Here is a 22,869-nt window from a genome sequence, read left to right on the forward strand (position 1 = left end):
TTACCCAACAAACTTGTCCTTGTCACAAACATTCACCCTGTAACACACGCTCTCCACAAAAATCATCAGTGTTTCTGACATACCATCTACCAGGTGTCCCATTCAGAAATTTTACAACGAATTATTTGACTTTGCCTTCTACCTTCCCATAAATCAATTGCTAAATATTCATACCACCAATTCATACTCTGATTTTTCTATTATTGATACCTGCTCTAGCCATCTAGTGGTTTTGTTCCCACTGTTACTGCTTTCAGTTCATTCTTCTCATGACAGACAGCCATTAATCAAGAATTACAGGGGTCAGGAAGATGGCTAATCCAGCAAAGAGAAACCAGATTCACACAGTCTCCAGAAACAATGTAAAGCTAGATGAGAACCAACTCCACAAAATCTTCCTCTCACCTTCAACTCCTCTGTCTTGGCACACAGTTGTCAAGAGAACTGATTCACAAATGATGTCCTGCAGCCTCTACATACATGCCTGTACGCTTACACAGATACAGATAAATAAATACAATTAGGAATGGTTATAAGCTTGGCATGCACTATGAAAGTATGTTTGTACTGTGAAAGTCCTTATGGATTGCTCAGGATTTAGGAAATTTGGATGCAGATACAGAAAAATATCAGATATTTTTGACTATGATTCTGATAGTTTCAAACCTGAAAAACTGGTGCTGTGGGCCTCTATAAAGAGATACAATCATGACTGGCCTTCAAAACAGTTATTTCCCTTGCATTTTCAAGAAATGATGAACCAGCTATGTGCTCTTGAGAAAATCCTTTTATTTCAAAACCTCAGTTTTCCCAGTTGTTACATGAATAGACAGACATGTCTTTATGATCCATCCCAGTTCTTAAATTTTTTTATTTCTGTGCCATAAAACATGAATTATGAGACCAAAATACTGTAAAAAGAGCATGAAAAGACATAAAGCTACCACAAGGAGACCAACAAAGCTAAAAAAGCTGAGCCCATGGGCACCTGCAGAGACTGATGCACCAACCAAGGACCATGCATGGAGAGGACCTAGAATCCCTGCTCAGATGTAGCCAATTGACAGCTCAGTATCCAAATAAGCTCCCCTTATTTAGGTACCCATTGACAGCTCAGTGGGTACCTAAATAAGGGGAGCAGAGGCAGCCTCTGCCATGAACTTGGTTGCTTGCTCTTTGATCACTTCCACCTGGCAATTCGGCCTTGCCAGGCCACAGAGGAAGAGAATCCAGGCAATCCTGATGAGACTTGATTAGCTAGGGTCAGATGGCAGGGGAGGAGGACTCCCCCTTACAGTGGACTGGGGGAAAGGGAGAGAGGGGGCTACACTCATGATATAAAATGAATAAGTTGTAAAAAAAAATAAATAAATAAACACAGAGCTAGATTTCTTTGATTTTTCACCTAGGGAATACACACCTCCCTGTCATCCAGAAAGCTCCTTTAAGGCAGCTAAGTCTTGTTTGCTATGTCCTCAGAACCAAGTTCATATTGGATACTCAGTAGTTATTAGTGTGAGTAAATTGGCAGGAGATAAATGTGCTGAATCATCTTTTTCCAAGATTTAATTTGCTTTTATTTATGTATATGTGTGCCTGAGTGTGGAGGCCAGAAAAGGGTGTCAGATATGCAGTCAGTTAACTGCTGTGGGTACTGGGGATCAAACTCAGGTCCTCTGTAAGACCAGAAAATAAAACTTAATCACTGAACTACCTCCAGCACCATGAACTGTATCTTGAGATGATTTTCTAATATGCTCTATCTAGGAAATAACTTCTTTCTATGCATTCACTGTTGTTTTTGCACTATCATGGCATTAGTTATTTTAGTGTCATTTCTCCTACTAGATGGAGTTTTTAAAAAGATGTCATTTGTATTTTCTGTGTATGAGTGTTTACCTGTGTGTAGGTCAGTGCACCATGTGCATGTAATACCCACAAAAGCCAGAACATGGAATTGGCTCCTCTAGAGCTAGAATTACAAACTGTAGTGAGCTGATACCTCAATATTGAGTACCAAACCTGGGTCTTCTGCAAGAGCAGCAAGTGCTCTTAAACACTGAGCCATCTCCCCAGCCCACAGGCTGGGAATTCTGATTCTTCCTTCTGCCCTCAGCATATGTAGCTTTTAACAAAATACAGGCAGTATTTAACTGAACCAGGAGCTAAAACAACTAAAATCTTTTCTAGACATCCAAAATAAATTATTTCTTTTTTAAAAAAATTATTTCTTGATGTAGGAAAGTAGCAATTCCAAAGTTAATATGTTTGAAAATTATATACGCATGAATCTCCTTTATGAAGCCAAACATGTTTCTTTCCCTTGAGTAAATATAAAGTTATTTATATAATATCACAAACTTTTGTGAAAAGTAACAAACAACTTCAGACCACATTAAATTCATTCTCTCTTTCCCCCGAAAGGTATGTATGTGGGCTGGGGAGTGGACTGGTGGGGAGAGTCAGAGGTGCTATTAAGTGCTTCTTATCAGCTACCAGGAGGCTAAAGCAGAGGATCCAGAGATCAGACTAGCCTTGGCAACTTAGATCCTGTTTCCAAAAAAGGGGGAGGATGGGGGAAGAAGAGAGCTATACATCAGTAGTAGAATTCTTCCAGAGTATCATCGATTCTTCCCTCAAAAAATGTGAGTGTGGGTGGGTGGTTAGGGAAAGCCAGTTTCCCTCAGTGTTAATGCTTAGTTCCTAAAGTGATACACTAAATTTACCAACCCAACTATCCCAAATTGACAAGACACCTGAATTCCCAAAGTAGTAGAAGGTTCTGTGGGTTTTTTGTTTGGTTGGTTTTTGGTTTTTCTTCAGGACCTAAGTCTGGTCGAGTGGGCGGATTAAATTTGTTTGAAACTGGCCCCCTGCACACATGTAGCCATTGGGCTGCTTGGTCTTCATATGGGCTGCCTGGCAAATGGGGGTGGGGGTCGCTGTTTCTAACATGGACTCTTACTGCCTGCTTTTGGATAACTTTCCTCCTGGCAGGGCTGCCTTGCCTGGCCTCAGGGGATGAAGATACGCTCAGTCCTGATGTGACTTGATGTGCAGGGGAAGGTTGATATGGGGGTGGGAGGAGGAGCCCTTGGGATGTAAAATATCTTAAAAAGAAAATTAAAAATTTTTTTTGTTTAAAACTACTGACTGGGAAAAAAAGATTTGTCAAATCTCTGATGGATTCTCTGAAGAACTTTGTACCATTCTGATCAGTAAAGCTCTCCAAGGCCAGATACAAAGGCTTATGCACGCTTGTTTGTTGGGGTGCTGGAGCTTGGGACCTTAAGATACAGGCATGAGAAAACTACCCGTAAGCTACACCTCCAGCATGCCAGATGCAATTGTGATACTAGTAGGAAAATAAAAATCCACCTCTAATCCACTACCAGTTTGTGTCTGCTCCTGGCAGTGAGATTTCCATACTGGTCTCTTCTTTCTCTTGATAGTCTTCTCTTCTAGGTTTTCAGGGACAGCACATTTATAACCAGTTTTATTCCAGAGTAGATTTTGTAGTGGGATATGTTTCTAAACTTACTTAGAATAAAATTTATTTTTTATTTTTTAAAGATATTTTAATATTTTGTGTGTGCATATCTGTATGCATGTTCATGTGTTCATTATTGTGTATGTGCAGATTGTGTGTATGAAAGCCTAAACTTAACACCAAGTGCCTTCCTCAGTTTCTGTTTTATTTATTGAGATCAGGTCCCTCACTAAACCACTAAACCACCGAGAGCTCACCAGTTCTGTCCAGTCTGGGGATCCAATACCTGCCTCTCAAGTGCTAGGATTAAAGATAGCCACTACCTGATTCACATGGGTTCTGGGGACCTCAGGCTTGTACAGAGCAAGCTTGTAGCATTTCCTGAACCCAGAATTTTTATTACCTGGGTTGAATTTCTTACTTGGGGGCAAATTAGAGCAATATATTTAAGCAGTTCTCATTAAAAACTATATTATGGCCTGGTATAGTGGTACATGCTTTTAATTCCAGCATTCTGGAGGCAGATGGATCTCTTGAGTTTTAGAGCAGCTTGGTTTACATGGTGAGTTCCAGGACAGCCAAGGCTACATAGTGAGACTCCCATCAGAAAAAATAAATAAATAAAGTACACATTATGTTTGAGTTTTGTTTCTTTAAGGCAGAGCCTCCCTGTGTATCTCTGGCTGATCCTCAACTGGCAATCATTCTGCCTCAGCCTCTCAATTGCTAGGATTAAAGGGGTATGCCACCTTACCTGGCCACATTATGGTCTGTATATCATAATATCTGGAATGGACATTGTTTAATTGTTTAATTCATCTGTGTTTTCTACCAGTGTTTATTAATTTTTGCATTGAACTTAATCAAAATAAAGAATTATAACATACTGTTACCCTGAAAGTTTAAGTAAAAGGAAAGTTAAGAAACTTCTGAAATCACTTGACAAGATTTTTCATAAGCTAATAACTCAAACACTAGATGATAAGTTAAATAAGCTTCTCAGGTATATGTGTACTTCTGTTAAAAAATGAGGTTATTGTTTCCTACCTTACAAGGTTATATGAATATAGAATATGTATAAAGTGACTGGGATAGTAGCTGCTTAGCACATTCATTTTTTTTCCATCTTGGTGTTCCTAATGCCACAATAGTATCTAGCAGATGGAAGTTCTTAATGTGCTTAAACTGCACTAGTAAAGCCAGTAGTTTAGAGGAAGTAGGATAACAGACAAGTACCATGATGGAGTAGTGTGACCTAAATCAGCCAGAACTAGGAACCCCTGAGGCTTCAGAAGAGGTAGTATTAATGAAAGTTGAAAGAATAGCAAGACTAAGAAGACATAGGCGACATGTAACAGAGGAAGTAAGGAGATCCTATTTCTGTAACAAAGAATATGAGGCAAGCAAAGATCAGACTACAAAGTATCTTTCATCCCATTAAGGAATTTACATTTAGGTAGCTTAAAGCCACATTAAAAGGGAAAAAATAAGAGAAATTGTGTTCATTTAACAAATGTTAAGTGGTTGTTGTATGCTAAACATTGAAGCAGGAAACAAAATAATCTGCCCCCTTGAGGAATTTACATTCTTATGTAGAGATGAGAAATAACCTTGCAAGTTGTCAGATAAGTTGGCTTTTAATCATAGCAATATGGAAAACCACTGGAATGTTTTAAGAGGAAACATTACTTGAAGTTTTCCAACTTTGAGGATAAGCTGAAAAGATGATGGCAAATACTTAAGCAATTGTATCAATCTAAGTATAATTGCTGGGAATTGAACTGAGGGTCTTGAACATACTAGACAAGTACTGTAGCACTAAGCTACATCCCAGCCACATCTAGAGCAGAGGTCTAGCAAAAGAAGAATACAAAGTGATCAGAGTAGAGTGACCAGTGTCAGTAATATTACAGACAGCTGGATATGGTGGCAGTTAATCTATAACCCAGCACTTAGGCTGCTGGGATAGGAGTACCACAAGCCCATCCTGAGCTACTTAGTTCTATGCCAACTACCTAGAAGACTCTGCCTTAAAAAGGGGGGGGGGGGCGGTTTGGATACAAACTCATAGTTTAAGAGGAAATTTCTAAGTAAATCTACAGACTGGGGAGTTATCATCCTTTAGATTGGATTTGAAGTCAAAGCCATTAATGAAACTTGATAAGATCAGCCAGGAAGTGAGGCAGAACACAGAATTAGGGTGAAAGATCCCTGGGACACTCCATTTTAAGAGGTTTAAAGACATGCAGACAAGAGAAGGAACTGCTAAGCAAGGTTGAGAAATGGAGATGAAAAACTAAAAGCCTATGCTGTTGGAAAAGCCAAATGAAGAAAATGTTTTAGAAAAGAGGATTTTGCAGGTCTAGTGGTATAGGCCCATAATTCCAGCTGTTTGTGAGGCTGAGGTAGGAGTACAGATTCAAGGCTTCACTGGGTCACAGGGTGAGTTTGAGTTTAAGGTCAATCTGGGTAATTTAGTGAGACCCTGTCAAAAAAAAATTTAAAGACTAGGAGGCATGGTCACTCATACCTGTAATCCCAGCATTTGGGAGACTGAGGCAGGAAGTGCTTCAAATTCAGGACCAGGCTGGACTACAGAGAGACTCTGGCCAAAAAAGTAAGATTGGGGATATAGCTCAAGAACATTCACCTAACATACAGGAGGAAGGAAAGGAGGAAAGGAAGAAAAAAATGTGATCACTTATAAGAACCACTGCCTACCATGAGTTCCTAGAGGGGAAAAAAAAATGGGGCAAAGAAAAGAGGATATCCCATGCTATGCTAAATACTGTAGCAAAGTCAGGGAAGATGGGAACTGAAAAGATCAGCAGAATCCAATTGATCTTTGGATTTAGCGGTGCAATTGATGAACAATGGGAGAGTATTCAAGAAGAGAAAATGAGGACAGATACATTACCACCTTTTGTGGTCTTATACAAAAGGAAAGGAAAAATGGAAATCATTTGGGGGAAAGTAAAATCAAAATAGAGTTTCTTTAAGAAAGGAGAATGTTGTGCTGAAAAGATGGCTCAGCAGTTAAGAGCACTGGCTATACTTCCAGGAGACCCACGTTTGGTTTCCAACACCCACATCAGGCACCTCACAACGGCCTGAAACTCCTACTACCCATACACAGACAAGCACGCATATAATTAAAAAAATTTTTTTTAAGTTCAAAGCCAGCTTGAGCTACATGAAACCCTGTCTTTAAAAAAGGAATAAAGGGGTGAAGAAAGAAACATTAGAAAGTTGCAATAGTTTGAAGTAATTGTGAGCATTTAGACATGTGGGATAAGAAATTACAGTGAGGGAAATTATATTTGCTTGACAAAGTGAAGGTACAGTTAGAGATTCATAGCAAAACTAGTAAGAAAGCTGTTTAATGTTCTAAATGAGATCTGATGTGCCCCCTGAAGTGGGGCAGGTGAGGCTCTGTGGGAATTATTAGGTTGTAGGGAGCACTTGAAACTACAGGTGTCAGTGAGGTTGCCTGAAAAGAGCAGTAACATTAGCAGAAGGGACTGGATGGCCCTGCCAGGCAGAGAAACAAAATGAGAATGCAGGGGAATGCAGAGATGAAGGAGGGAGTTTTGTGAAAGTAGCTGCCTTCCTGCATTTGCAGACTAGTAAAATAAGGCTTCATGAATGTTATCTGGGTTAATCTGGGGAGTCTGGTGAAGGAGCAGAACAGAGCTCAGCTCTAGCTCACTCTTGGCTGAGCAGTATAAAAAAAAAAAACAGATGGAGATTGAAGAGACAGGTCAGTGGTTAAGAGCACTTGCTGCTCTTGCAGAGGACCAGGGTTAAGTTCCCAGCACCTACATGGTGGCTCGCAACCAACTGTAATTCCAGTTCCAAAAGATCTGTCACCCTCTTCTAGACTCTACAGGCACCTGTACTTACATGGTACACAAATATGGAGGCTCTCAGATGAATACAAAATAAAACTAAATATTTAAATAAAGAAGGAAGAGGAGGAAGAAGAAATGAGATTGTAGAGACAGTAAATAAAGACTATACCTCCAAAAAAAAAATAAAAAGCCAAGATCTTTACTAGACCTAAAACGGCACTCCTTACAGACCACAGCTTCTGGAAAGGCCTAAAAGTATAAATAAGGAATTCTAAGTAGTTAGATATGAAATCTAACTATATACTATATGTGGGATATTGTTTTCAGTGTTTATTTGATATTGTACATAAACCACACTAAATACCTTTTCAGTACTAAAAGACAGCAAGCACCCTTTGACAGGGAATTCTAATTAAATTGGCATCGTCAAGAATAAACAGTTGCATCGTGACGTTTAACCACTGCCTATAACAAGCCAGTGAATACAAACTTGAAACACAGTCTTTTGCTTGGTTCTAAGACAGTGAATTTCCCAGTGTTTAAATATATTCATATGTCCAGTTATGTAAATCTAAGAATAAAAACATTGGCTAGGTGATATCCCCTTCTTTGTGGAAAGTTAAACATTACTAATTAAATCCAATCCTATCTTGAGAAAGAAAGAGCACTGATAGTATTTATGCAACTGGAATTGGTTTGGTTTGGGGGTTTTGGGTTTTTGTTTTGTTTTTTTCCGAGATAGAGTTTCCCTGTGTAGCCTTGGCTATCTTAAACTCAATTTGTAGACCAGGCTGGCCTCGAACTCACAGAGATTTGCCTGCCTGAGTGCTGGGATTAAAGGCATGTGCCACCCTGCCCAGCTTGGAATTGTTATTTTAAAAAAGATCACTTCCAGTTTACTACTAGTCAGTTTTACTAAATCAATAAACTATCTGACAAAAACATTGTTATGTATTCATATTTATTCTGGTGTAATGAATTAAATTATAGTACACATTAAAAGCCTTGAGACATCTGTTTTGCAATAAATAAGGCAGTGGTATTAATAGCCTTTTTAAGGTTAAGTTATTAAGTCTGCCCTTTCTCCCTTCTTAATACTAGTGAAGATCATTTTTGTTCCAGGTATGTACTTTTAGGGATTCTCTAAATACTCCATCAGTGTGTCCTGTCCCCAGATGACGCCTTTGTTCTTGTTTGCATCTATGTAAGAGAATCCAGCAGCCTAATCTGTTTTCCGCCCAGTCAGACCATGGAGATTTGGTCTAGTCTTATAGGCCTGGCACCTTTTTCAGTGTGGCACTGGGCACACTTCTGAACAAAAGTCTGCTTGGCTTTCTCAACATTACCCATTTTTAATTCACTCCCAGCTGCTCAATACCACAAATGCCATGACCCAAAGAAGACAAACATCCTGCTCTCTACTGTATATGGGGTTTTTCAATATTTAATTTTTCATTCCTTTGTCTTTAAAAATTAATATCTAGTTCTTCTTCAGAAAAAAAAAGTGAGATGTTTGTCCTTAACTAACATATTTAAGTGCTCTGAGACTTTTTCCATGAAATCATTTGGTTTGGTTTTTTTGTTTTTTTTTTTTTTTTTAAGCTGGAGCTTTTGAAATGGTAAAATAGGCAGTAGTGGTTTTCTCTCTCTCTCTCTCTCTCTCTCTCTCTCTCTCTCTCTCTCTCTCTCTCTCAATTCTATTTGTTGTTTTTTGGTTTTGAGACAGGGTTTCTTTATCTATAGCTCTGGCTATCCTGGAACTCATCATGTAGACCAGGCTGGCTTCAAACTTAAAGAGATACATTTGCCTCTGCCTCCCAAGTGCTGGAATTAAAGTCATGCACCACCACTACCTGGCTTAGTAGTTTTTTGTTTTGGTTTTGGTTTCCAGTATAATGTGTTCCCATTCCTCTCTGCCAACAAGACAAGTGACAAAAATAACTACTTTTTGCTTTGTTTCAGGATGTTAAGTCAGAGTACAGAAGAAAATGTCCACCAAACAAACTTCATGGACAAGCCTGTCCACTATTCAAAAAATAGCCCTGGGCCTTGGAATCCCAGCAAGTGCAACAGTTGCCTACATCCTATACCGCCGATATAGGGAAAGCAGAGGTATGTGAACCCAAGCAGTACCTGCAATAATATTTTGTCTCCCTCTTTTAAGCTGAAATGAGAGCTGCACCTGTCAAACCCAGTCCTGTTTGTTAAAATATAGTTTTCTGTGAGAAGCAGTTGAAAATATCTCATTTCTTCCTTTGTCATTGGAATACTAGTTTCTGAAGGAAACTCATTATGATGCTGTTGACTCTTCCCCTTAGCAAAATCAACTACATGATTTTAAATATATGTATACTCATTCTGCTGCTTCTCTCCAGCTGTCAGAAGACAGGCCACAGGTGGACCTAGCGAACAGGTCCCAAAGAAATAACTAATATAAAATTAAGTTTTTAGACTCTTGGAAGCCTCCAACAACTTCTAGCCTTCATGGTTCTATAGAAGTCATGTCTTAAACTAGCATCCTAAACTTATAACTTTTCTTCTCCAGAATCTTCTTTTCTCATATTAACATCTGAAATAGTATCCCAAAGAAAATGCCATATGGTATTTGGATGGAGGCAGGTAGAGTACTGGGGATTGATCTTGCCCTTCTGAATGCACTACATCTTCACCTCTGAGCTATAAACCCAGCCCCAGCTCTGGTCTTTTGAGACCTTGATTCACACTCAGATGCAATGTTTTGCATTGTGGTTGAGATCCACAGTTTGTCTCTTGGATTAGTGTATTTGACAGTCTGATTCAGGGGAGGAACAGTAGTAGATTTAGCATATTTAAGTCTAGTCTGTCATGGTCTGCACAGAAGAGCGATTGACATTTGTTGGAGAAGATGACATTGAGATAGAGATGCGAGTTCCCCAGGAGGCTGTGAAGCTCATCATTGGTCGACAAGGAGCCAATATTAAACAGGTAAGTATGTGAGCAGGGTGATGGCTTTCCCATAGATTGATTCTATTTGTTGACTCCTTGTTTCCTTCCTCTGACCACATTTTACAAAACACCCATACTACATATATTTAAAAAAAAAAAAATGCAGGGACTTATTAGGCTAACCGCACTGTTTTCCTTCTGAAAATGAGTACTTCTCAGATGGTAGATGACTAAGCTTGAAATAGTATTTGATTGGATGATTCTTAATTTGATATAGCATGAATATTTTTATTATGTAGCTAATGAGCTCCCATAGATGACAATAAGGAATTGTTGCCTAGCTAATCTTCTATCTTCTCTTGTTCAGCTGGAATGTCAAGAAAGCAAAATCTTTTTGCTGGGAATGGGAGTCATTGGTAAAGTTCTGACTAGCACTGGGAGGACTTGGGTTTGCTCCCTAGCAAAAAGGAAAAGAAAAGAAAAGAAAATATTTGCTAATCCCAACAAAAGCAGAGAACAAAGGTGTTATAAACAGAGATGGCTTTAAATTAACTATTTGGATTACCTTTGTCACTAATTTTGATGCATAAACACAAGTAAATGAGGGCCATTAATAATTATGGCCAGTTCCACCTGCATCCAGGGCTTGATAGACTGTCTTTAGCTAGGCCCAAACTGAAGTTCTTTAATGTGTGTGCCTCCTTTCCTCTACAGCTTCGGAAACAGACAGGTGCTCGGATTGATGTGGACACTGAGGATGTAGGCGATGAGCGAGTACTGCTTATCAGTGGTTTTCCTGTTCAGGTGTGCAAGGCCAAAGCAGCAATCCATCAGATCCTGACAGAGAACACTCCAGTGTTTGAGCAACTCTCAGTTCCCCAGAGATCTGTGGGCAGAATCATAGGTACCACTAAACAGCTTCTTCTGCTGTTTGCTTTATTCTTTACCTTTGCCTGTCTTTCCCACATTTCCAAGGGCTTTCCTGGCCTCCCCTTCACTTTGTTAGGGGAAAATGACATACTTAGTTAGGAATTTTAGTTTCAGAAATTTTTTTTAAAAGAAATCAAGAAGCAGTATGATTAAAGTCTTCCAAACAGGTTTTTATGGGCCAGCAAGATGTCTCAGTGGATAAAGGTAACAACCTGAGTTCCATCCCAGGCCCCACATGATAGAAGGAAAGAACCCAGTTGCCCTCTGATGTCCATACATGTGCTGTGGTAACCCTAGTCCATACAACATGAACATGTACATATACAATAAAGATTTAATTTTTAAAAATAGGCTCTTCCAGGGATGCTAGCAAATACCAATAGTACCCTAGACCTTTGAAGACAGTGATCCAGAGATCACTGTACCTTATGCTTTTCTGTGGACCATTCCTTTGTGCTGCTATTAGAGGCAAAGAAATTTCCTGTCCTCAGTCCAGGATGCTGATGGACCTGTGACTTTCAGGTGAAAATATAAAGTATAGCTGCTTTGTGTCCAAAAAATGAAAATGACTTGAAGTTAATCAATCCAGTGCATAAGTTTAAATAAAATGGTTAAAACAGAGTCTTATATTCTCTTTTCTCCAGTAGTTACTCCAGCAGTTCCTTATTCACATTTACTGTCTTATGTTCTGTTCAAGTTGGTTATGAGAACTGACTCCTTTTTGTAACATGCACAAAATAGTGATTTCTCTTATAGTGATTGTTGGCCTAGAGGAAAGGACAGGTTGTTCTATATTAATGTAGGGAGAGGCGGCGAGACAATTCGATCTATCTGTAAGGCTTCTGGAGCCAAAATTACTTGTGACAAAGAATCAGAGGGAACCCTACTACTCTCAAGACTTATAAAAATCTCAGGAACACAGAAGGAAGTGGCAGCAGCTAAGGCAAGTATATCTGAGAATGAGGGTGATCCTCTGGCCTCTTGTCAGTATTTGACTACACAGAAATGACCCCTCTCTTACTTCCCACAGCATCTGATATTGGAGAAAGTTTCAGAAGATGAAGAACTTCGGAAGAGAATTGCCCATTCTGCAGAAACCAGAGTTCCACGAAAGCAGCCAATCAGTGTAAGAAGAGAGGAAGTGACAGAGCCTGGTGGAGCTGGAGAAGCAGCTTTATGGAAAAATACCAATACTAGCATGGGGCCAGCTGCACCCCTGGAGGTTCCTCTCCGAAAAGGAGGTGGTGATATGGTTGTTGTAGGACCAAAAGAAGGTTCCTGGGAGAAACCTAATGATGACAGCTTTCAGAATTCTGGTGCCCAGAGCAGTCCAGAGACGTCCATGTTTGAAAGTATGTAATGAAGAGGAGCCTATTAACCATATGAGAGACAGGAATACTGGATTTAACTGACCTAAATAGGAAACAATTAAAAATTCTGTTTTTGTGATTTCCATCTCTGTCATCATAGATAATGACTTTCTGATGATATTCTACTTAGATTAATACCAAACAATAATAATTTTTGAGTACAGCCAATGAAGGAAAATTAGAAATATGTTGACAAAGTAAACAGATCTAAGTAATACATTAAATAATTAAATTTTTATTATATCCTCTTTCTACGTGTGTGTGTGTGTGTGTGTGTGTTTGTGTGTTTGTGTTCATGCCAGGATAGCGTTGAATGTATGTCACATGAGTGCATGGAGGTCAGACATGAGCTTTGTGCTGCTCTACAAGAACCATTCACCTTACTTTTTTCAGCCAAAGCCTTTTCACTGGGATCTAGGGCTTACTGGTTAGACTAGGATGACTGGCCTCCCTGGCACAGAGGTTGGGGTTACTACAAGTAGTGCCACCAAACCCTGATTTTTATGTGGGAACTGGGGACAGTCCTCATGCTTGCATGGCAAGTACTTTTTACCAACTAAACCATTGTCCTCAGCCCCAGGGATATTTTTTTTTACACTTACTTTAAATCATATTTTTACTTTATCTTAAGAAATGTCATATGTATATACAACATATCTTGATATCTAAAGTTCCCCTGTGCTCCCCCACTACATCTTCCTCCCAACTTCATTCATTTTATAATTCCCTAAGTCCAATTTGTGCTGCCCATGTTTGCATGGGTGTGGGGCCATCCACTGAGGCATGGGTAACCTATGAGTGACCATATTCCCAAAGAAAAGTAACTCTACCTTCCCCAGCATCCAACAGCTGCCATTATTTCCTCATCTAGGTAGGCATAGGGCCTCAGGAGCCCTTCCCTGATCCATTTTGAAATTTTAACTGGCTTCATCTTGTGCAGATAACCACATCAGCTGTGGGTTCTTATATGCAACCTCCATGTAATGTCCAAAAGACCCATTTTATAATACTCCTCATCCTCTGATCCTTACATTATTTATTTCCTTTTGTTCCCTGAGCCTGGGTGGGAGGTAGGGATGGGGAGTGCTATAGATCTCCCATTTGTTGCTAAGCACTCATATCTAGGCATAAATTTTTACACAAATTCTCAGCCTGGTTTTTATATTGCCTGTCTCATTACTGTTTCTAGATGTCATTACTGAAGAATGAAATGGCCATTGGCTTCCTCTTCTCTGCAGACATGCTAGCTTGAACAAGAAAGGGCAGAGCCTCCTAATGGGCTTGCCTAGTTTCACATAATAAATCCCGGGTAGAATAGAATCTGAAATAAGCAGAGTTGCTATCTGTGTACTTTTTTATTGATCATGCCAGACCTAACAGATTGAGGCTTAACCTTCACTATAATTGATGCTTCATTCGAGTACATGGAGAATGACAATGTAAGCCTGGTTACATAGAAGTTATAGAAGATAACTTAGTACCTTCCCTCGGCATTTTTGTTTGAGTCACCAAATTGTCCCTCTAACCATTTCTAAAATGGTAAACAGCCACTGGGTATATGTATCTTTCATCTCCCTGATACAGTCTCCCCATTCTAAACAAAGATGGAACTGATATGGTCACCATCCTTACCCCTGTGTTCAGTTCCCAGTCCTGACTTCAGTTTCCATGCTGATGAGTACCTAGAAGTCTTCGTTTCCGCTTCTGAGCACCCTAACCACTTTTGGATCCAGATCGTTGGCTCCCGCAGCCTGCAATTGGATAAACTTGTCAGTGAGATGACCCAGCACTATGAGAATAGTCTGGTGAGTTGCCACAGGCAAAAAGCTAGTCTGGGCCTTATCTTTTTCATTGCAACATGTTCTTTTCCTTCTGTTATTCTCTGATTGTTAGCTACAACTTTATGACTACCCCCTCCTGACTTCCCATCCCCAAATACAGCCTGAAGACTTGACTGTGAACATAGGAGACATTGTAGCAGCACCTTTATCTACAAATGGTTTTTGGTATCGAGCCCGGGTTCTTGGAACTTTGGAAAATGGAAACTTGGACCTCTACTTCGTTGACTTTGGAGATAATGGAGACTGTCCACTGAAGGATCTCAGGGCCCTCAGGTGAGTACCAAAGCCACTGTGGAATCTGCTAGAATTTCAGCTGTTGACTCGCTTCTAGCCATAAAGTAGTGAGCTGTTAGTATATATGATCAAGAGGATTTAGAAGGGAACATGTATAAACCTGCGATTCTAATTTCAGTTTTTTATTTTAGGAGTGACTTTCTAAGCCTCCCATTTCAAGCAATAGAATGCAGTCTGGCACGGATTGCCCCCTCAGGTAAACGAGTCACGCCACCTATTGGCTTCACCTCCAATAAAGTAACTTTCATATAGCACAGAAGAGGAATTATCACATTCTCAACCTTTCTGAGGTCTGGAAACTCGAGTGCCTTTTCCTTATCAGCACTAGAAAGCAAGACAAACTTGGTTGGTAGTCCCATCCAAACCCATCAGAGAACATAAGTACATTCCTGGGAATAAAAAGTAGTTTCAATTTCATTCCAGGGTGTATTCCTATTCTTACCAGTACTGCTCTTACCAGTCTGAGTCTCAGCTCCTTATTTTGCCTTATGATCTTCTTCCAGGTGAACAGTGGGAAGAAGAAGCTCTAGATGAGTTTGACAGACTCACTCACTGTGCTGACTGGGAGCCCCTAGTGGCCAAGATCTCTAGCTATGTCCAGGCTGGAGTCTCAACTTGGCCAAAGATCTATTTATATGATACCAGCAAAGGGAAGGTAAGGGTGAGGATCATATAGTGCTTGCTGCATATTTTCTTTCCCAGAAACCCTTATCTGATATTACGTCTACTTTGGAAGGTCTGCTGACCATCTCACCCCATCCCAATTGCAAATTTGCTCTCCCTTACAACAGAAGATCATTCCCTTTCCATTTCTCTTTTTTAGAAACTTGATATTGGGCTAGAATTAGTTCGTAAAGGCTATGCAATCGAACTTCCTGAAGACATGGAAGAAAACAGAACTGTCCCAGATATGTTGAAGGACATGGTAAGTCATTGTAGTCATTTACAGTGGTGCTTCCAGGAAAGTCTAGTGCATAGAGGCACAATGAAATTCTCTGGTCATAACATTTGCCAATTTCATTTTTTTAAGATTTTTAATGATTTTTTTCATATGTGTGTCTGTTTTGCCTGCGTGTATATGTTTACACCACATACATGTAGTGCCTTAAGCCAGAAGAAGGTATTAGAACCCCGGAAACTGGACTTATAGCCAATTGTAAGCTGCCATGTAGGTGCTGGAAACTGAACCTGGATCATCTGGAAGAGCAGCCAGTACTGCTAACTTGTTGTGCCATCTCTATAGCTCCTAACAATTTGGTTTTTTTTAATCATCTGTATGTATGTATCTGTATGTGAGAGTGATTGCCAGATGTGTGAGTGCCCAAGAAGACAAGAGGCATTATAACTCCTGAAGGTGAATAACAGACTGTGAGTCATCTAACATGGTGCTGGGAATCTGACTCAAGTACTCCAGAAAGGTAATATGTGCTCTTAACCTCTGAGTCATCTCTAGCTCCATTTCACACACGTTAGTGAGATGAAGCTTATACCATCCTGAGAACCTTTTTCATTTTCTAGGCTGGTTAAAATGTGATTAAAGACATTGTGCCTTTTCAGCAACCAGTTTGAGCCTTAACCAAAACTTCTGATCAGCCTTCCTACCAGTCAAGATACTCTTTCCTTTTTCTCTTTTTCCATACCTTAAGGCCACAGAAACAGATGCTTCTCTTGCCAGCATACTCACTGAAACCAAAAAGAGCCCTGAAGAGATACCACATACCCTCTCCTGCCTCAGCTTATCAGGTACAAATGACAGTACTTTCATACAGCATCTGTGAAAGTTACCTTTTCTTCATCTTTCCAAATTGGGAGGTTAAGTTGAAGCTTGGTTCTGGGACTGGAGAATGTGGCTTGATTGGTAGAGTACCTGACTAGCATGCACAAAGCCCTGGATTATATTCCCAGCTGAGTATGACACACAAGTGTAGGAAGTATTGGCAAGTGTAGGAAGGATTATGACGAGATCAAGGTTACACTCAGCTAAAGACAGAGCTTGGGGCCAGCCTGCACTGCATGATACCCTGTCTAAACACACACACACACACACACACACAAAATACTTGGCTCTTAGGACACTGAGCACCAACCACCCATTTTCCTCCTGAGCCTCACTGGTAGTGCCTGCTAAAACAAGGCAATCTATCTCATTTCTGCTCAACAGAAGCTGCCTCTATGTCTGGTGATGATAACCTTGAAGAAGGTGACTTATTCTGAAGTCTGGGCTTCGCTACTGGATCAGCAGTCTGCTTTGCTGTGTGAGTGGTGCTGTCATCTATCTGTAGCAACAGGAAAGTAATGAGGGTGACAAGGGCTTTTATTTCCTCTTCCCTATGCTCCTACCTTTGTATATTTCTCTTCAGCATCTTTGATGCAGCTTAACTTGCTCTCAGAGCCCTTTTAAGTTTTTTGTCTCTATGTCTTTGGCAGGATTTGGTGCCAGGAGAGAGGAGTCTATGATAGAAAGATCCATGAAATCCTTTATTTCACATGGTGTGGCTTGCTGTGGATCAAATCCATTTTCTGTTCCATTGGACTTACCAGAAAGCAACAGATGGAGACAAATGAAGACAAATAGATTTCTCACTTAACTCATCTGGTTCTTCCCCTGTCTTTTAATGTTTGGATGCTGCTGTGTAATTCCTAGCCTCGTCATATCAGGCAGTCCCCTCTGCCAGTAATAATTTGCATTACTGCTGGGCTGTGTTCTTTTTGAGGCTGGGAAACAGCCACGGTTTGGGCATTGGAAGTGATGATTCTGCAGATTTCTGAGTCACCTTATCAGCGACTATAGTTTATAGGAAGTATTGGTGAATTCAGAAGACTGCAGTTATCAGGAGACAAAAATCAGCATAAATATATTTAAAAGCCTCGTGGGGAGGAGAGCACTACCTCTCACCCTCAGTTGCTGAGGTTATTAGAGATTGTTTGTTTGTTTGTTTTTTACAGTACTCCAGTTATTTCTTTGTGAACTTTAGTTAAAATGCAACTAGAAGAAAGGAAGAGGCAACTTAGGAAATGTTGTAAATTGCCAGTTTGTGTCTTGTATACACACACTTAGAGAGAGAGAAAGGATGTGTAGTTCTGCTTATATAATTTGGGGGATTATTTGCTGAATAAAGTTCTCAAGAAAATTATCTAAACCCAAATACTCAGTCACAACTTGGAAATAGGCCTGTAGGTAAAGTCTCTTCTGAGTAAGTCTTGGTAGTAATTGCCAGCTGCCTCACATACAGAAGCATCTTGAAAGAAGTGCTCTTCCCATAATACATACATTCATATTCATCCCCTAAAGTCACTTCAGAAATCAGCCAGTCCCTCAGAATTATAACCAGTTTCAGCTATATACACAAAAGCTAAAAGACTTTAGGTAACTTGTTTCCTTCTGGCAGCTTTCCATTGCTGACAATATTGTAAGACATCTTTGAGACTTGTGACAGTACTTAAATATGATTGCACAATGAAAAATGAACACATGGATGCCTTATGTGTGCCTCTTTAAACTCTAGCATTAGTAGCCATCCCATGTGACTCAGGTCTATAACCTCTGCTACTTGGAGGCCAATGCAGGAGAGTGAAAGCTAATGGCCTTGTCTGAGCAACTTACTAAGATGCTATCTCAAAAATTAAGGGGAGGCTAGGGATGTAGCTCAGTGGTATAGCACTTCTATGTCATTTGTAATATCCTAAGTTCAAAATTTTTAGAACCAGTTAGACTTCAAAGAAGGGACAGTTTGAGCATCTCTTACACTCCTGTAGGAGAACCTAGACAGGCTCCCATTAGTGTTTCAGGTTCTGACTGTGGTGAACCATTGAAGTGTACTCAGCCTGGCATTGGAATTACTATACAACAGGCTCTGGAGGCCATTGAGTGCCTAGTTTCCTCAGTGCTGCTTTCTCTCAGGGATGGAGATCATAAAACTTGCAGTTTATTATGTAAAAGCCTATTAAAAACCAATTTGTGGGGCTGGGGAGATGCTCAGAAGTTAAGAACACTGGCTACTCTTGGAGAAAAATCTAGGTTCAGTTCCCAGTACCCTCATGGTGGCTCACAACCATCTTGGAATTTCAGTCCCAGGGAACCTCCTCTTACCTTGTGCACTAGATATGCACATGGTGTACTATACATGTAAGCAAAACACTCCTACCCATAAGTGTAAAAATAAACACAGTTAATGGTGCACAGCCTGTTCTCAGAACTTGGGAGGTAGACGTGGAAGAATTAACGTCCTCTGCTACAGAATGTGTTTGAGGCCAGCCTGGGCTACATGAGACCCAGTCTCAAAACTTTTTACCCTTCAATGTGTCTTGTCAGTTTAAATCTCACCTTTTGAGTCCCCTTGCCATTTTTCCAATACAACCCAGTACTTGCTGTTCTCTGGAATGTTCTGTTTTCTTGTAATTCTTCCTTTAGGACACTTTCTCTGTTTTTCTTCACATCCAAGAGAAGGAATTGACATATATAAATGCATTCTGGCAAGGTTTAGTCTTTCTGAACTTTCTAGCTGACTAGTTATTGATCTTGGCAGGTGAACAGTAAGTGGGAATGGAAAAATGGTATAGGGCTATGGGAAAGGCAAGAGGAGCCCTCCCATGTCTGACTCGGGTCCCTCCCTGTGATATTTTCAGTTATGTCCTGCAGTGAATTTATCTGTGTAAGGCTTATTCCACTCCAACAGTCCCTCCCTGCAAGAAATCATCAACACTTTGATTGCACTACACTTTTATTTCCTAGGATGGAAGTGTCTTAAATCACATCCTGGGCCCCAGAGTCCCGGGTGTTGAGGTTTCCGGCCCCTCACAGAGATGGAATAAACATGTTTAGGGAGGCTCACTGGCCAGGCTGGCCAACATCCCTTTCAAGGGGATACACCATAAAGATGACATTGTCCCAGGGAGGGAGGGCAGGATGATCTGGTCTGACCACCTCAAAACCCATGTAGCTAAAGGCTCGCAGCAGGGCACCTGTAGAACAGAACAAATGATTAGAACACCCACTGAGGGGAGGAAGGAGGGGTTTATGGGGGATACAAAGTGAATAAAGTATAATTAATAAAAGTTTAAAAAAAACTCACTGAAGCTCAGCTCTTATACTAATAGAGGTTTTCTCAAGAGAAGTCACTCTGGAAAGCAGTGTAGTGCAGGCTTAGGGTGTGCTTTGGAATGGCTCTACCCTACCTTTAAAATCCACTTTAACATTCTAGTTAACCTTTCAGATCTCCAGTTTACTCATTTGTAAAGTGGAAATGAGAACCTTCTTCACAGATTTAAGATTCAAGCACTTACTGCAGTGATGGCATTCAGTTTGCGGTTTAGTTTGAGATAAGATCTCACTAGCCAGTCTGACCTTGAGTGTGGAATTCCAAATGCTTAGCTCACAGATTTGTTCTATCATACCCAGCTCATCTTGTCTTTATCTTTTTTTTTTTTTTCTCCAGAGCTGAAGACCAAACCCAGGGCCTTACACTTGCTAGGCAAGTGCTCTGCCACTGAGCTAAATCCCCAACCCCTCATCTTATATTCAACAGGATATAAACTCTTTGAGAGATGAGCAGTAACACTGAATTTGGTTAAATACATTCCTGTCCTAGACATGTCCTTATACATGTCTTTTCCCTGCTGTTGAAGGCTTAATACATGTAGTTGACTTTGTCAGTCGGCCATATTATCCCTTGAATGGATTCTGTAATTCCTCACATGCTCCCAACCTTGTATGTGACACCACCTACAGGGGCTTCTTGTTAGTCTAGTTGTGATAATACTGAATAGAATGTTGTGTGCCTTAATTTTTCTTGCAATAGAAGGAAAAGGGACACACCTCTGTCCTTCCGATCGTTTTGGAAGTTCACAAACACCGAGTCCACATTTGTCTTCTCCTCCACATACTCCAGTGTTGCTGTTAAACTAGAGGCCAAAGAGAAGGTTAATACCCAGCTAACTCAGAATCTAAAAAGACAGAGCAGGAGAAATACTGATGAGTGTTTGCTCTCTACCTACTAAAACTGGGAAATTAAAAGTTAACTTGAGTTTGGGAGCTTTTCTCTGAAGCCAAGGGATTCTACCTGACTGAGGTGAATGTCACAGAAGGGGTCATGGAGAAAAGGACTGCTAAGCAGCTGAAAAATATTCATCTATTTTGGATTCTCACTTTGGTGTTCCTGAGTCTGAGTCTAGCAACTGGCCCTCAACCTGAAATTATTCCTTAAAACCTAAGATCTTGTCTGTGTGCTACTAGTGTTTTGTTTGACCCAGCTTCTGAGTCACTGTGACATGATAAAGAGTGTAACACCATCTCTTTCCCCACGCCCATCCAACCTTTCTCGGTTGCCTTGATCCAAGGCCCGATATGGGATATCCAGGAAGAGTCGGTGGTCACACAGAAGGCCGTGCCAGTGAGCAGAGGAATTGGGGGTGAGACGAAAGTGAAAGTCTAACTGAACTGGATCTTGGTGAAGCAGGGGATCAGTTGATAGCACTGTCAGGTTCCCAGCCTAGAAAAGAAATAAGGTTGAAGTAATAATCCGTGCTCGTTTAATCTTCAAATCACAGCAAGGGCAAATTGGGGTACTTTTGTAGAACCAAGGAGAGGCAGATGAGGGAGACTGGGTAAGGTCAGAATCTTGAGATGTAACAATATTCTTTTGTCCTAGGAATAGCCATCCCATATTGAGTTCTATGTGATGTCAAATACCTGGGAGTACCTCCTAGTACTAGAAAGCTCAAGGTCTTATGCTATGTCCCAGCCTCACTTTTAGTTTTTGGTTGTTTTGTTTTGTTTGTTTTTGTTTTTGTGGAGTTGGGGAATAAGGTCTTGCTAAGTTGCTGAGGCTAGCCTTGCATTCACTTTGTGTCCTAGGCAGCTCTTTTGAGAAGCTGGAATTACAGGCCTTTTATTACCAGGCACATCTCTAAACTACTTTATGTCCCCAAGTTCCACTATAATCTGATACACCTTTGTTCCTACTTCTCATCCCACTATTTGCTACCAGCTATATGACTTTTAGATCTCTGGGCTAAAATCCATCTAGAAAGCAAGTAGATTTTACACATGATCTTAGGGTCCTACCTACCCCTAGGTTTTATGGTTATCAACTGGATAATGTTCCCTCAAAAAAAAAAAATCAAAGAGCTGCCCTGTCACGCCACCAGCTTATAGTCTACTTACTGAATACAGTTCTTTAAGCTGGTTGTGGTTTTTTTCCTGCTCAGTGTTCCTGCCCACCTGGAGGCCTCCTAGGGACTCAGGAGCACTGGAGGCAGTAACGGGGCCGGAGAGTCAGGTCCTCGTGTTCCTTGTAAGTGATGCTTGTTGGGAAAGAAAGACCCAAATTAGTGTACAAATTAGTGTACCTCAGAGCTTAGGATAAAGACATAAAACTATGAAGATAGCTTCCTGATTTAGCTACACAGGTCCAGTCTTCAATACTTGTTTCCTGTGTCACCTATGGACTAGCTTATTTTTCCAGGCCAACCATATAGAAAAATTATACAAATCCATGGCAAGCTTCTATCCTTCCAGTTAGGAAATTATTTCAAATTGTTTTATTTTACTTATACTTTATGTAAACCGTTAAAAATGAAAACAAATACCTTTTGTAACAACAAGGCAGCATCTTCTCCCGGAGGGTGAACCGGTATTTGTAGCAGTAGAGGTAATAGGCGTATGGTGACCAGATGGGATAGAGGTAGTTCCGTGTTTTTCCCCTCTTGATATAAGAAAGGGAGTAGAGAGAGGGGCGGGACCTGTAACAAGGCAGTTTCTCTGTTCAGTGCCTCCCTGCGGCAAAGTGAGGTTCAGAGGAGGAGTGGCAGAGGTTCAGGCAATCTTGTCCATTGTGACCTGGCAGGCACTATGACATAGACTCTAGGTCACTGCTTATGTCACTTCATTTCCACCCCAACCCTGTCTCATTAACCAAGGCTCATATTCAACCAGTATATACTGTACAACTATACTGATCATTAAAATGCTTTAGAACTAATATACTGGTTGATAAACAGCCCTACCTGAGCTCTTTTTTTTTTTCTTTTTTCTTTTTTTTTTTAATCTACACCTTGGCCCTCCCTCTGGAACACTTCAAAATCCACCAACTGCAGAGTTAGTGTCTAATGCCACAGTAAGCTTCCAAGACCCTGCTTCACACTGACCTTATTAGTAATTGTTTTATAAT

The 22,869-nt window shown here is 40.4% G+C and overlaps 2 protein-coding genes and 1 pseudogene across 3 annotated transcripts in view; 1 reads left to right on the forward strand and 2 right to left on the reverse strand.

The window, feature by feature from the left end:
- Tdrkh (tudor and KH domain containing) overlaps positions 1 to 22,869 on the forward strand; it is a 29,111-nt gene that overhangs the window by 1,040 nt on the left and 5,202 nt on the right. The window contains exons 2-14 of one of the 2 annotated variants that reach the window (XM_021663426.2): positions 9,304 to 9,453; positions 10,199 to 10,305; positions 10,981 to 11,170; positions 12,000 to 12,139; positions 12,227 to 12,548; positions 14,211 to 14,371; positions 14,508 to 14,680; positions 14,833 to 14,897; positions 15,205 to 15,356; positions 15,525 to 15,626; positions 16,348 to 16,444; positions 16,863 to 16,956; positions 17,129 to 17,388. In XM_021663426.2, coding sequence (XP_021519101.1) covers positions 9,330 to 9,453; positions 10,199 to 10,305; positions 10,981 to 11,170; positions 12,000 to 12,139; positions 12,227 to 12,548; positions 14,211 to 14,371; positions 14,508 to 14,680; positions 14,833 to 14,897; positions 15,205 to 15,356; positions 15,525 to 15,626; positions 16,348 to 16,444; positions 16,863 to 16,915 — 1,686 coding nt within the window. In that variant the 5' untranslated portion in view covers positions 9,304 to 9,329 and the 3' untranslated portion in view covers positions 16,916 to 16,956; positions 17,129 to 17,388. Of the gene's footprint in view, positions 1 to 9,303; positions 9,454 to 10,198; positions 10,306 to 10,980; positions 11,171 to 11,999; positions 12,140 to 12,226; positions 12,549 to 14,210; positions 14,372 to 14,507; positions 14,681 to 14,832; positions 14,898 to 15,204; positions 15,357 to 15,524; positions 15,627 to 16,347; positions 16,445 to 16,862; positions 16,957 to 17,128; positions 17,389 to 22,869 lie in introns of those variants that run through there. The other variant, XM_060393144.1, reaches the window with a different exon arrangement.
- On the reverse strand, positions 8,338 to 8,691 carry LOC110565678 (cytochrome c, somatic-like; annotated as a pseudogene).
- On the reverse strand, positions 19,451 to 22,462 carry Oaz3 (ornithine decarboxylase antizyme 3). Its single transcript, XM_021663414.2, is given in 6 exon segments — positions 19,451 to 19,663; positions 20,517 to 20,602; positions 21,014 to 21,189; positions 21,864 to 21,942; positions 21,944 to 22,003; positions 22,289 to 22,462. Coding segments are annotated over 6 exon segments (558 nt in total). The 5' UTR covers positions 22,312 to 22,462; the 3' UTR covers positions 19,451 to 19,529.

Source organism: Meriones unguiculatus, chromosome 10, assembly GCF_030254825.1.
Source record: "Meriones unguiculatus strain TT.TT164.6M chromosome 10, Bangor_MerUng_6.1, whole genome shotgun sequence".
NCBI classification, from domain to species: Eukaryota; Metazoa; Chordata; class Mammalia; order Rodentia; family Muridae; genus Meriones; species Meriones unguiculatus.